The following is a 15745-nucleotide window of genomic DNA, read 5'->3' as shown; positions in this document are numbered from 1 at the left end:
ACTACCATTATCAAAAATATATAAAAGAACAAGGAAAAATCATGGGAAAAATTTTTACAAATCTCATGTCATCCTAAGCTCCTAAGCACAATGAAAAATCTTGAAGCCGTAAAGAGATTGCTAAAATTCACAATATACATATTAAAGAAAATATAAAAAAATGTATATATAGAGAGAGATGTAAAAGCAAACCACTAAGGAAAAGATCAACACATAGCAACAGAAGGGAGCAAAGGATATAATTATTTGCCAGAAAAGGAAATTTAAATAGCTATTAAATATATGAAGAGATGCTTTACCTCATGCATAATGTAAACTAAACAGTAAAATACACTTTTCAATGATTGGTAAATGTAAAAAAAAAATTGATAATACACTGTTGGTAAAAAAGTAACTGATATAACATCCTTTGTAAAGAAATGTCAATAGCTATAAATTAAGAGTCTGCTTTTAGATACTTCTCAAAAAGTATGTACAATGTTTTCTTTGTAGTATTACCTATTAAAGCCCAAACCGAAAAAATTTAAGTGTTTACCAATGAAAATTAGTATACCATACTACGCAGGTTTTTTAAAAGAATGAAAGAAATCCTTATGTATGAATACAGAACAATTAAAAATAGATCTACGAACAAAACAAAAACAAAAGGAAAGTGTTCACAGATACAATGTGCTACCAGTTGTGTAAAAAAATAAAGAAATACACATATGCTTTTATATAAATAGAATATCTTTGGAAATTCACAAAGGAAATTGGTTATACTGTTGTTGTTTTTTTCCCCCCCGTTGTTGTTGTTTTATTTTCCTCACACTACACAAATTCACTTTTTAGCAAGTATATTAGACTCTGTATTCTTTTTTTCTGGGGGGGGGGGCAGTGGGGGTAGTTACCAGGGATTGAACTCAGGGGGTACTCGAGTACTAAGCCACATCTCCAACTCTATTTTGTATTTTTTTATTTAGAGACAGGGTCTCACTGAGTTGCTTAGCACCTTGCTTTTTCTGAGGCTGGCTTTTAACTGGGGATCCTTTTGTCTCAGCCTCAAGCCCCTGGGATTATAGGCGTACACTAACACACCTCGCAGAATCTGTATTCTTAAAATGTAATTTTATTTTATCTGTTTAGCAAAAGAAGTTAAACCAGAAAGAACTACTTGGCAATAAATTATTAGCAATTCATTAAATATTTCTAAAACACTAAAAGGTAAAGCTGTATTCACTCTTACTAATCATATTTCAGAATCATCTTTTCAATTACTATAAACTACAAGAGTGAAATGAGCAGTTATGTGGGGTCATCTGACCAATCAATAAGGAGTTGTTTGTATATCAATTTGAAATATAGCTAAAACTAAAAGATGTCTAAAATTTAACAAATGTTCAAATCTTGAAGGTTTTCTTAACTTCAACCACAAGAGTCCCTTTTTCCCTTTGGTCAAAGCCCTATTATATGAACAAGTCAGAATTCTGAAAATGTACTAATTTATTATTATCTTCTAATTTTCTCTTTGCTCCACTTCAGACATTAGTCATTTCTTGATAGATATAATCAGTCCATCAGAATTATGCATTTGACATTGAATGTACCCCATCATGAATGTACCCCTAATGAATATATTCTGGATGCAAAATATATATCAACTGGAAGAAGACTTTTGGACCTACATTTATCTTGGTAATATAAAAACTAGTTTATTAAACAGTTACTCAAAAATTACTGTTAAAAAATAAAATCTAGGGGCTGAGGTTGTGGCTCAGCGGTAGAGCGCTCGTATCACACGTGCAAGACCCTGGGTTCGATCCTTGGCACCACATACAAAAATAAACAAGTGAAATAAAGGCATTGTGTCCAACTACAACTAAAAAATAAATATTTAAAGTAAAATAAAATAAAATCTAGGGGCTGGGGTTGTGGCTCAGTGGTAAAGTGCCCTAGCATGCACATGAGGCACTGGGTTCAATCCTCAGCACCACATAAAAATAAAATAAAGATATTGTGTCCACCTAAAACGAAAAAAAAAAAAAAATTAAATAAAAATAAATAAATTAATTAAATCTAGATGTAGTCACAGATTGCTCAAATAACGCTGTTCACTCTCTAAGAGCAAATCTAAATAGGAAAAATATGAGCAAAACTGTAATTTGGCATTACAGCAGTGTAAAAGACTAATTTTGAAAATCTGGTCTTCCTAAATTATCAATTTTTCAGACTGCAAATAACTGAACAGAAGGTACTTTTAGAATTGGTATGCCTTTTAGAATGTAAAAGGAGGTTAATATTAGAGCAAATTCTTGGCAAAGTTGAATTTTAGTTTTGGTCTTAACAGATGTGATTATTCAACCATATACATTTTTGATAAATGTATTTTGTAAAATATACAATTCATATATTTCAGATTCAAGAGAAACTCATTAGAGTTCTATTAATATTTGCTGCAAGCTTAACTTAGAGGAGTAAAAATGATGTATACACTTGGCCCTCTGTATCCTTAGGTTCTACATTGAAGGGTTTAACCAACCTAGACTAAAAATACTCAGAAAAAAAAAGTGACTATACTAAGTATATACAGACTTTCCCCTTGTCATTATTCCTTATTTAATAAATTACAACCATCATTTACATAGCATTGACATTGTATTAGATGTTGTAAGTTATCTAGATAATTTAAAGTATATGGGATGGGTAGGGTCAGTAGTAGAATGCTTGCTTAGCATGTACGAGGTCTTGGGTTAAATCCCAAACCCTGCAAAATTGGAAAAATAAAATATATGGGAGAATGTGTATAGATTATATGCAAATAACTACACCATTTTATAGAAGGGACTTGAGCATTCATAAATTCTGATATAGGCAGAGGGTACTAAGAGCAATTCCTGAGTAGATACTAGAGACTATTATGTTTAAAGAGACTCAGACAATATCTACATGTAAGAATCAATGTATTTTAAATACACAGAAGTGGAAGCTCTTTATGTACCCACACCAATGAAATTTTTAAAAGTAATTTCTAATACTAAACTGAAAATTTAATAAAACAGGCTTGAGACTTGGCACCTAATATGGCCAGTCTAATAAAACCAGTGAAATGAGCACAACAAATATGCTTATTTCCTTTAAATTTTAATATTTAATATATAAAGTGGATGTTTTCCTTTTGTGTAGCATAATTAGACCCAATGAAAAATTAATCCCAAAATGGAATAGAGATACAAGGTTAAACTCAAAATTTCTAACGGATCTTGATTCACATCTTGATGGCAGCACTGATCACACCATATTATAGCTCATCTGGTGACTCATCTGTCTCCTCCACTAGACTGGGAGCTCTAAAGGGCATAGTGTTGTGACTCATCATGTAGCCTCACCCTCTAACACATGCTTCACAATAATGGGTACTCTTTATCCGACGTTGTGAATATAATAATAAATTCTTGAAAACAGCTTTTTAAAAAAATTCAATTATTAAATTTGGAAAAGTCCTTGGAAATTTTTCTGTTATTTCTAATGTACTCCAACAAAAAATACATTTCTTTTTCTATTAAAGACATATCACAATGACTCAGTTATTCTGTGCTTCAGATATGTAACATAAAACAAAATTAACATGTGGGTGAAAATAATTAAGTGTAATAAGTAAGTATTAACTTGTGGGTTTTTTAAACTCAAAGAACAAAATTAAAATAAGAAATCATTGTGAATCTAAATAATTTGTAACATGTCATTAATACTCCTATTGCATAAACAATTCTCATCTACATAATTTGTTTAAACATTTGGTCTGATTCACATTTTGTGCGTGGGGGGTACTGGGGACTTAACCTAGGGGCACATTACCACTGAGCTATGTCCTGTCTCAGTTTTCTGTGTCACTGGGATTATAGGCATGTGCCACCATGCCTGACTTAATGATTCATTCTAACAGTTATAAAAAAAGAAAATTATTGGGATAAGATATATGCTATCAACATGTTACAAACCAATTCCTACCATTTAACACAAAATTTACTAGGTAAGAAGACTGGTACTATGCTGAGACTACAATTGGCTTGATTTAAAAAAGGAAATAAAAGAAAAGAATTGATGCAGGAGAGAAGGTGATAATTTAATCTATGGGTGCTAGGGTGAGGTTAGATAATAAGAAGTTCTGGTATGTTACTACATAGTAAGGAGACTATAACATTTAAATGATGTATATTTCAAACATCTGGTAAAAAAGAATTTTGAATGCTTTCACCATAAAGAAATGAAAAATGTTTCAGGAGGTAGCTATGTTTAATTTTTTTCAACCATTACACAGTGTATACATGTATTTGAAGTAACACATGGTACCCCTTAATATGCTCAATTTTATGTATGCTAAAAATAAATTTAATTAAAAAGAAAGGCCACCTCAAGAAAAAAATATCATTCATGTTCCTACTTCATATGCTCTCAGATCCCACTATGCTCTCTGCACAGCCTCAAAGAGGATTAGAAGGACTGAGGGAGCAGAGAGAGAGAGGGGCAGGATTTCCAAGGAGAAAGTGGTTCTGTTGGGGTGGGGAAACAGTTCAGGCTGCAAGGTAAGGAACAGCTGGGAGAAGAAAAACAGTACCTGCAGGGAGGAAGCAATGGGTCCAGCCATGGTTTTAATTTTAAAGTTCACATAGTGGGAATTTAACCCCCAAATTCATATGCTACTTTGGGGTCTTTGAGGGGCAATTAGATTTAGATGAGGTTAAGAGGGTGGAACACCACGATAGCATAGGTGATTGTAACCAGCTGGCATGCTTGCTCTGTCTCACCATGTGATGTCCTCTGCCCTGCTATAATGTAGGAAGACAGCTTCATTAGATGCCAATGCCAGGCTCTTGGACTTCCCAGCCTCCAAAACTATAAGCCAATAAATAAATATCAATTCTTTATAAATTAAAACAGACAAATAGGATTCTGAAGAGTAGAGTCAAAAGTATTTTCAATTTTGTAGAGTTAGTGGCAGAAACAAATATCCCAAGGGAATGAAAGACTATAATTTTAAATTTTTCAAAAACTTCAAATATATTTACAGCAATTTATTTTCTTCCTTTTATATCTTGCCTTTTATTATTTTCCCAGTGTACCATGGTAAGACCTCCACTAGGAAGGTTATAAAAACAATGCTAATGAGCAAACTTTTCTTAACTACTAATTTAGATTTAAGGAAGGAAAAATTTTAATATTTTCTTGTTGAAAATAATTTCTACAGATTTTGCTATTATTGCTGTAATACAATAATAGCAAAGAAATACCATTCCTTGGTCAAGGAAATACCATTCCAATCTTAATTTGAGTTTCCATCATACAGTACTAAGTAATTTTTTTTCATTGCATCTCTAGACTATATAATATGGATTTTCTCCTGTATTTTGTTAATGTGATGAATAATAATTACAGATCTTCTATGTGACTCTACCTTCACATTTCTGGAATAAACTCAGATTGGTAATTTATCTTTCTTTAAAAAAAAATTAAACATTCAAATTCCCAATAATTTTTAAGGTTTTCAATCTATTTTAATAAATAAAATAAGCTTAATTTTTTTCACATACACTTTTTAAATTAGGGTTACACTGGACTTTCATAGAATTATTTTGAAGATGTAGTTCTTTTTTTATTCTCTGGAAATAATTTACATAAGAATGAAGTGATTTGACCCTGGAAACCATCTTTAAAGAGAATTCAGCTCTAAAATCATTCAGATCAGCTATGATCTGATATGAGAACATTTTAAACAATTGATTCCATATTTTTAATATGATATGAGAACATTTTAAACAATTGATTCCATATTTTTAATAGTTTTAAGATTATTTAGACCTCCGTTTTCCTCTTAAGTTTGGTAAGTTGTTTTTCTAGTAACTTGTCAATATTTTGAAAGTCTTCAAATTCACCACACAAAATTTTACAATACTACTTTCAGTTCTATCCAATCTTTGTCTACTTTTGTTAAACTTATGACTTCTTTGATCTTCAACTTTTTTTCTACTTCATCGATGTTTGCTCATAGTTTTATTAATACTAATTCTTAACTCCTATTATTTTCTTTATTCTAATATTCCTTTTCTATTTTAAGTTAAATGCACAGCTCCTTCATTGTTAGCTTTTCTTCTTTTCTTATTTTTTAGTACCAGGGATTGAACCCACGGGCACATAATCACTGAACTACATCCCCAAACCTTTTTCTTTTTCTTTTGAGACAGGGTATTGCTAAGTTGCTTAGGGTGTCACTCAATTGCTGAGGCTGGCTTTAAACTTGAAATCCTCCTACCTTAGCTTCCAGAGTTGCTAGGATTACAGGTATATACTACCATGCCCAGCCACTTTTTCTTCTTTTCTAACACAGCATTTATGATCATAAAGTTTTCTTTGAATATAATTTTCACTGTATTCTACAAGTTTTGACTGATGGTATGTTTATTATCATTGAGTTGTAAACAATTTTAAATTTCTATTATACTTTCTTCTTTGTTCTACTGGCTATTTAAAGAAAGAATAACCATATGTATAAGTATTTTTTTTTAAAAAAACTTATGCTTTTGTTTTTTCTTCTAAGTTAATTGTAGTCAAAGAATACAGTTTGCATATTTGATTCTTTGGAAAGTGTTAACTTGTACTTAGTAGAATGGTACATATCTGGTTTTTATAATTGTTCTTTGTGTATTTCTGAGAATGCAATCGTCATTAAATCATGCTTAAAGTACACAAGTCTGCTGAAGATAGACCTTTTAATATCCATGAATTATTAGCAATTGAGATAGGTATGTAAAAATTTCCTAGTAAGATGGTAAATGCATATAGTTTGGTCAAATTTTGATTTGTATAATTTGACTCCATGTCATTAGGTGCATTCAAGTTTAGAATTGGTACATTTATTTTCCTGGTAAGTTGGGTTTATTACCTTCAGTTATGACTTTATTTCTCTCTAATAATGTTTGTCTTTAAGTCTACTTTGTAAATGTTATGCAACTTTTTCAGGATTTTTTTTTGTTGTTGTTGTTAGTATTTGCCTGAAATATCATTTTCTTTCTTTTTTCTCTTTTTTCTTTTCTTTTCTTTCTTTCTTTTTTTTTTTTTTTTGTGTGTGTGTGTGTGTTTGTGATGCTTGGGATTGAACCCAGGGCCTTGTGCATGCGAGAAAAGCACTCTACCAACTAAGCTATATCCCCAGTCCCTGAAATATCATTTTCTAACCTTTTACTTTCTTTTAAAAATTTTTAAATTTTTTCATATTTTTATTGATGTGTTATAATTACACATAATAGATTTATTTTTACATATTAATACATGCACACAATATAATTTGGTCAGCATCATTTCCTCCCTTTTTCCCCTCCTTCTAATCCCCTTTCTCTACTCATCTCCCTTCTATTTGCAGGAGAACCTACCACCACTCTTTTCCTCTTTTTTTATCTTTAGCTTCCACATAAGAGATAATACATAGGATCTTTGACTTTCTGAGTTTGACCTATTTTGCTTAAAATAATGCTTTAAAGTTCAATCCATTTTCCTGTAAATGACATAATTTCATTAATTTTTCTTTATGGCTGAATAAAACTCCATTGTGCCCATATACCACATTTTCTGTATCCATTCATTCACTGACAGATACTTAGGTTGGTTCATAATTTGGCTATTGTGAATTGAGCTGCTATAAACATAAGTATGCATATTTATTACTACAGTATGCTAATTTTAATTCTTTAGGACAAATACCAAGGAGTGGTATTACTGGATCATATAGTGATATATCAGATATTCCTAGTCTTTTGAGGAAACTCCATACTGACTTGCTTAGTGTCTAACCTTTTGTTTTCAAAAGAGTAACCCTATTAGTTATCTTTTAGCACATTGCTGTTTTATTTCCATTGTAGTAATATCACAGTTTGTAACTTATTGTATTTATATCTTATTTATTATCTGTCTATCCTACCTAGATTTTCTTAGAGCATTAATATCAAGCAGGAAATTTATATAGTTTGAGAAGCACAAATTTTAATACTAGTACAGGATGAAAGAGTACTTTTTTTCTTAGAAAACAACTTGCCAAAATAGAGACAATGAGATAATAAATATTAAAAACCAACCAGTTATCATGGGAAAAAACTAAAATTATCCAAAAAGATATTCCCCTACACTAAACTTAGATCATTTCACAAGCAAATATTAACAACCTTTAAAAGAATAATTAAGCTATTTAAACAACTGATGCAGATAATAAAAAAGTACATGTTTTATTTAGCAAAGCAAATACCAAACTGATATTGAAACCAAATTGTGGAAACAATGCCTACTTTTTTTTTTTTTTTTTAAAGAGAGAGAGAGAGATTGGTTTTTAATATTTATTTTTTTTTTAGTTCTCGGCGGACACAACATCTTTGTTTGTATGTGGTGCTGAGGATTGAACCTGGGCTGCACACATGCCAGGCAAGTGCGCTACCGCTTGAGCCACATCCCCAGCCCAACAATGCCTACTTAAGGATCTCAAAAGTACTAAGCAAAATAACAGCAACAGAATCCAACATTAAACTATGTCTATGTGATCATGTTTGGTTTATTCAAAGAGCATGGGTAGTTGAATATTAGAAAATCTAATGAGAAAAATTCTTCAAGATCATCAGGTCAAAAGTGGAAAATCATTATGATCATTTCCATTGATGCTAAAAGGACTTTAATAAAAAAAAGTCAACAAAAACCCATATAATAATAAAAGGTACATATTTCTTTAGTGATTTAAAAAAGAACCTGTGAGTGTAGGCACATACATGCTCTTGTGTTGAAGAAAGAAATCAACCTAAAAGCCAAGATCATTCTTACTGGGGAAATACTAGAATAAGTAATGGTACACCATGGGCCACAGGTTATTTACAACTTCACACCATTTTTGTAAATAAACTGTTGCTGGAACCACAGTTACAACTATTCATTTGCATATTGCCTATAGCTACTTTTATACAACAGAAGTCTGAGAAGCTGCAACAGAAACTGGCATATGAAGTAAAAAATATTATCTGGCCTTTCACAGTGTAAATTGAACAACACTTAGACTAGGAGCATTCCCATTAGAGTTAGGAAAAGTCTAAGATGTTTATCATCATTCACTGATGTTTCGATGATATCGTCCAATGCAATTAGACAAGAATATTAGACCTTTAGTTTTTGCAGCTGTTTCCATTTCTGTGAAACAATCACTGATTTCCCTCTTGAGGTTGCCCATTCTCCATAGCCAATGCTTCATATGTATAGTAATGGCAACTGTAATTTATTCATTCCTAACTCAACTAAATCGACCTTTTATCTTATTTATCTGTTTTTCTTGTACTAGGTACTGGGGATTGAACCCAGGGGCACTTTACCACTAAGCTACATCCCCAGCCCCTTTTATTTTTCGAGATAGGGTCTCACAAAGTTGCTTAGGGTGTTGATAAGTTGCTGGGGCTGGTCTTGAACTCATGAACCTCCTGCCTTGCCCTCCTGAGTTGCTGGGATCACAGGCATGTGCCACCTCATGCAGCTTAAATGGACCTTTTAAATGTACAAATTTTCCTTAAAAAGCAAAGTGACAGCATACATTATATCTCTGTAGAAGATACTGACTAGTATTCTTAATTGTCCCTTTTAAAAGCATCATGAAAAAAAATCAGTAGAGCCTGTTGGTTCTGAATGGGTTCTAAAAAGGTATTCAGAGGCATACCCAACATTTAAATGTGATATATACCATTACTATACAATACACATCAAAAAACAAATAAGAAGGTAAATCTCACTGTTTTAACATACCCTTCCTGAAGAGATAATTCTTGGTTTTCTTCTTCAGGGCCACTGCTATCACTCTGCAGCTCGGGTTCATTCTCATCTTTTCCTGGCAGAGTCTCCCAGCTTTCATCACTTGAGGACTGATCTTTTTCTGTACCAGAAAATCGATGAGGCAAAGAAGCAGACCATTCCCCATCACTACATTCTGAACTGCAAATCAAAACAGAAATAAAATATACCATCATTACATGTTCAGTTAGTTTTATCATTTGAAATATTAACCAGACAGCACAGTATAGAGGGGACAGCTGATGTCACACATGCTTAGGTGTTAATTCAATTTTTAAAACATTTTTTAAAAATTCAGAAATAAATAGATTCAGCAGAATTAATTCTTTCAAATGAGCAGGGCATATGGCAAATTGCAGATGTGTCACATTATTTTTTTTCTTTTACTAACGCATATAACTCCATTGTGCTTACGTATAGGCTTTCAATAGTTTTGACGTATTTCTAAATAATATTTTAAATAAAATTTGGTAATCACAAATGCTATCTGGATTAAATAATAAATTTTTTGCTCACCTGACCTGACTGAAACAACTTTCTAATTACATACTGACATATAATGACTTACATTCTGTGTATAAATTTCAATTACTACCATTAAAAAAAACCACAATTTTAATTTTTTTAAATTTTTGGTACCAGGGATTGAACCCAGGGGCACTTGACCACTGAGCCACATCTCCTACCCTATTTTATATTTTATTTAGAGACAGGGTCTCATTCAGTTGCTTAGTGCCTCACTAAATTGCTGAGGATGGTTTTGAACTTGCAATCCTCCTGCCTGTGGAGCCACTGGGATTAAAAGGCTTGTGCCACCGCACTCAGAACAAAACACTTTTAAAAGGATATTCAAATTCCTAAGAAGGAGCACTGAACAAAAAATGAATTTTAGTTCAACAGAATATTTAGACAAAAGGTAAAATAAAGAGGATTAATAATGAACTTCATAAAACTCAGAAAATTTCATTTGGCTAATCTGGTTTTATTTTACTTTTTTGGGGGAGGGGGCTGCTTGCTTGTTTCTCTTTTGGCAGTAACTGGGGATTTTATCTTAGTTCATATTTTGGAAGGAAGTGATAATTGGTAGGAAATTACATGATATAATGCTAAAAATATCTAGTGAGTTCCTCCTTTTATAGAAAGATGAATCAAGAGATCAAGATGCTATTAATAAACAGCAAAGCAGCACTAATCTAAGCTCCAAGAGGTTTATTAGAAGCAAAAAATTAAAAAATAAAAATAACCAACTTTCAATTTTGAGTCAACAATGGGTAGCAGGGTACAAATATCCTAGAGAAGGAATGCAATATAGCTAGGTACAGCAACTAAAGATGTTCAGTTGGGTTCGAGCCAAAGTAATTTGTGTTCTGTGAAATGTTCTGTGACCCAAAGAATAATCTAAGATCAAGTAAACCATTTCTAGACTTATATAAGCATCAATATCTAAAACAAGATATAGTTTCCTTGATTACGAAGTTTCCTAAATTACTAACTTCAATTTTGATGTATTTTTAACAACATAAGATTTCTATGTAAAGTGGCAATTTCCAACATACTTATATAAAAGACCACATTTAAAATATTTAACTCAAGAATACAGCCTGTCCAGAAACAACAAATAAAACTTCTGTACATTCCCAGATTAATGAAATAAATTATGGAATAGCTCTAAATGGCAATACAAAAGGAATGGCAGCCGGACACTACGGCACATGCCTGTAATCCCAGTTGCTTGGGAGGCTGAGGCAGGAGGATGGCAAGTTCAAAGCCAGCCTCAGCAACCTAGCAAGACCCTGTTTCAAAATAAAAAATAAAAAAGGGGTGGGGATGTGGCTCAGTGGTTAAATGCCCCTGGGTTCAAAAGTCAATATATTTTAAGAAATCTATGTCAAAGATTAGCAAACTACAAACTTTGGGTCAAACCTAGCCCTACTATCTATTTAAATTGTGAACTAAAAATAGTTTTACACGTTTATCTTGGTTCTGCCTCTTGGTCAGCAAAGCCTAAAATATTGACTATCTGATCCTTTTTTAAAAAGCTTGCAGATCCTGTGTCTATGTTATTATTACTCATTACACATAACCCTCACCTCTAAGGAGACGACATCTGAATGTACAGCCCCAGCTCTAACTTTTTATTATTGTTAACTGCTCATTGATCATTTTTTAGATTTCTCACCCTCCTTTCAAAAGTTATATTTTTATTATGAAATTCATTTCTAAATGAGTCTCTTTCCTCAATTTCCTATTTGCTAATGGCATTACCATGCTCTCATTTAAAAAACCACTTATCGTTGATTCTTCCCTAATCTTTCATGTTTAAGTACTTTCTTACTTTTCATTCTTTTTGCACAAACACTCTTATGTATCTCCCCCATTTCTACTTAAAAAAGAAAAAAAAAAAAAAGTCCTCTGGTTCAGTGCTTTTATCCAAACCTAGACCTCTCTAGTCAACTCTTAATTGATCTTCCTGAATTTAATCCTATTCCTTCAACTCACTTAAAAAAAAAAAAAATCCATCCTGAGTAATAATATAATTTCTTTTCAACTTACATTAAATGGTACATATATAGTATAACACTCCAAAAACCTTTAATAACTCTTTATTTCTTTAAGCAGTATTTCAAAAACTTAAGCCATGTACTGATCATCTTCAGGATTTTGCTACAGTTGCATAAAAACACTGTGTCCTGGGCTGGGGTTGTGGCTCAGTGGTAGAGTGCTCGCCTAGCAAGTACAAAGTACTGAGTTTGATCCTCAGCACTATATAAATGTAAAATAAAGATATTGTATCCACTTAAAACTAAAAAATAAATTTCATAAAAAACAAAACAAAACAAAGAAACACTGTGTCCTAAGGAACAAGGTGAGAATACAGGTTCTGCAGTTAGCTTTTCTGAACTTGAACCTACCACTTACTAGCACTGAAAACTTTTCTGTACCATTATATGCTGCCCTCAAACAGAGTGGGCAGCTGAACTTAAGATCACTTGTGTGAATTTGCAGGGACACCAAATAAAACACAGACACAATTTACCTTTACACAAGCTTCAAGATGGCTTCCCCGCTCTCAGCCTCAGGCTCCCCAAAAGGGAGAGCAAGAGAAAGTCACAAGAGGCTGACAAGAGAGGCAATACATTCGGAAGTGAGCTTTTATTGGGGGAACTCTTGTTCGTAGAAAGTTCTATCCAAAAACGGGCAGAAGGGGCAGGATTACAAGGAACAGGTGAGTGTAAGTCAACGCTAGGGGCACATCCCACAAAGAAGACTCCTTATCATTGGAGCTAGACCCCGCCCAAGCCATAGTGAATGCAGTGGTTGGTCAGAATCTGAGGCATCAGGACTGGAAGGGTGTGGTCATTCATTGTGGCTCCCCACAATTATATCCTCACTATCATGTACATATAATGCAGTATCTAGTAACTTGGTGAGTTCATGTGAGGGATAAGTATAATTTATCAATCACTTTAACAGGGCCTGGAAAATAAGAAGCCATCAATAAATCCCAGGTTTAATGTGCCAGCTAAATTTTTAAAAATTCTCAAATAAATAAACAATGATAAAAATAAAAATACTTCTATGTACACTTGATGTCCTTCACCCACTTATTTAATTAATTAATTTATTTTTTCATGATGCTTGATTGAACCCAGGGCCTAGTGCATGCAAGGCAAGCATTCTACCAACTGAGCTATATCCCCAATCCTATGGCACCCACTTTTGAAATACTGGCATACATAATAAAAACATTAAACTTCTTTGAGAACCATTATGAATCATTACACTATGATTCAAGAACATTCTTACATCCAACTCTTCCCTTAGACAAACGCTCTATTCCAAACCTTAGTCCCAAATCATAAAATTTTGCCAAAACAATTTTTCTCACCATCAAGACCCTTTACAACAACTTCACCCTATTTTCCTCACTTAGAACTAGATCATCTCATTTCTTTCAAGATCCTTCTATGTAAAATTGCAGATTCTGTTTTCCAATTATTTCATGGACTAGAATTATTGCTTTTTCAGTCCAACTCATTATAGTTCAGTTGCTTCTTTAATATATCATTTATTTTTCATAAGTGTTAAATAAAATTTGTGGGAGTTCATGGACCTGGTAATCTGAGCTGGGTTCATCAAAGCAAACCAACAGAATTTAATCATATGAAGTAAGCTTTGCTTGGCTGTAGGAAGTCCTGCAGCCAATTAACTAAGATGTAACCAAGTGACCAACCAATAAACTAAGCTGTAGTCAATTAAATTGTTTTCCATTTCTCATCTCCATCTTTCTACAAATGCTGCCTGATCACATTGCTGATATGTGTTGAATTGGGAGCTGCCCAATTATGAATTGTTTTTGTTTTGCTCAAATAAAATCTACTAAATTTAATTGGTCTAAGGAATTTCCCTTTTCTATAAGTGCAAAGTCCTAGGTTCTTTAATAATTTACCAGTAGTGTCCAAGGAGCCTGAATAATAAAATGCTTAAAAACTCTTGGAGGGTACTAAAGACTGTGCAACCACATGATTTTAAATAGAGAAATTTTAGTTCACAATTAGCTATTTGAAAAGAGCCAACAATTAACACTTTCAAGTATGTTCTAAAAGTTACTTTACATTTCTGATGAGGAATATTAGTATATGAACAATTTCTATTACTATTTCATTATCAATGTTATTTTCTCTGAAAATTTCAAACTTAATGTCTATTACCAATTTGTAACTCTAAAATTCTAAACTGCTTCAGAGCATTAGTAAAAGGAGACTATTCAATTATAATACAGATTTTCTAATATTAAAAAAAATTAAACAAAAATCCTACTGTGGGCAATTTCTTTACTTAAGAACTTAAGAAACAAAGCACTATTTAACATCAGGTGAAATTTCCAGTCACTACTGCCTTTTCCTTAACACTGGTGGTGGAACCCTATATTGCTAAGAACAAGGTTTGAAATCAGATTTGACCTCTTTCTTCATGACTCTCAACTCTCAATCCTGTCTCAGTTACTTACTAGTGATGCAAGCTTGGGCAATAAACTTCAGTGAGGTCACATTTCCTCATCTATGAAATAGGGATATTAATATTCGCTTTTCAGGCCTATAGTCATATTTAGATGAATACTGCAGACAAAAAGTACAACTTTTGGAAACAGCAAACATTTAAAAAAAGACAACCATTATTTCTTTTATAAAATAATCTATCTCTTTAGACATTTCAGTGGATTTCCTACCAGCACACTACTATTTTCCTTTTTAACCGAAGAAAACCTACTCTACAACCTCCAGTTTGTCTATATTTAATAACAATTATCAGCTTCCTGGTGACCCACTAAACTTTTGTCTTCCTTTATACCAGAGGTTACACTCTGACCGAGAATCAAGTTAGGTCACCTGCCTGCCTTCTCAAGACCTAGAAAATGAGTTTGTTTATTTTATACTTTACATGGTTATATACATAATATTCTTGATTTTTGCCTTTGGCCCACAAAGCCTAAAATATTTACTATATAAATACTCTTTAAGAAAAAGGCAGACCTCTGATATCCAGAAAAGAGTTAGCAAAGAAGAAACCAACCAAGCTCAATGGAAGAGAAACTGTAGGGAAGGATGAATAAATAGCCTGAAGAGTACAAGTCAAGGAAAATGAATTCTGAGAAAAAATGAACAGATGTGGAAATTAGGAGGTCACTCTTAACATTAGAGAATATAGAACTAATACTGGAAATTGGATTTTAAGGCAGTTACTATATGTGGAATATTAATACTAAAAATTTAGCAGTGAAAGAGAAAACAAACAGGACAAGTGTTAACTGAGCAAGATAAAGTGAAGGTTTTGCCCAGGATTTAGAAAAAATTCAAGCTTGAGAGGAAGAAAGATACAATCTAGGGGCAAGGACAATAAATAA

At 32.6% G+C, this 15745-nt stretch overlaps 1 protein-coding gene across 1 annotated transcript in view; it reads right to left on the bottom strand.

The window, feature by feature from the left end:
* Pja2 (praja ring finger ubiquitin ligase 2) overlaps positions 1-15745 on the bottom strand; it is a 71473-nt gene that overhangs the window by 21420 nt on the left and 34308 nt on the right. The window contains exon 5 of the mRNA XM_076856935.2: positions 9796-9981. Coding sequence (XP_076713050.1) covers positions 9796-9981 — 186 coding nt within the window. The remainder of the gene's footprint in view (positions 1-9795; positions 9982-15745) is intronic.

The sequence above is a fragment of the Callospermophilus lateralis genome, chromosome 5 (assembly GCF_048772815.1).
Source record: "Callospermophilus lateralis isolate mCalLat2 chromosome 5, mCalLat2.hap1, whole genome shotgun sequence".
In the NCBI taxonomy this organism is placed as follows: domain Eukaryota; kingdom Metazoa; phylum Chordata; class Mammalia; order Rodentia; family Sciuridae; genus Callospermophilus; species Callospermophilus lateralis.
This window is presented reverse-complemented; position numbering and strand designations above follow the sequence as displayed.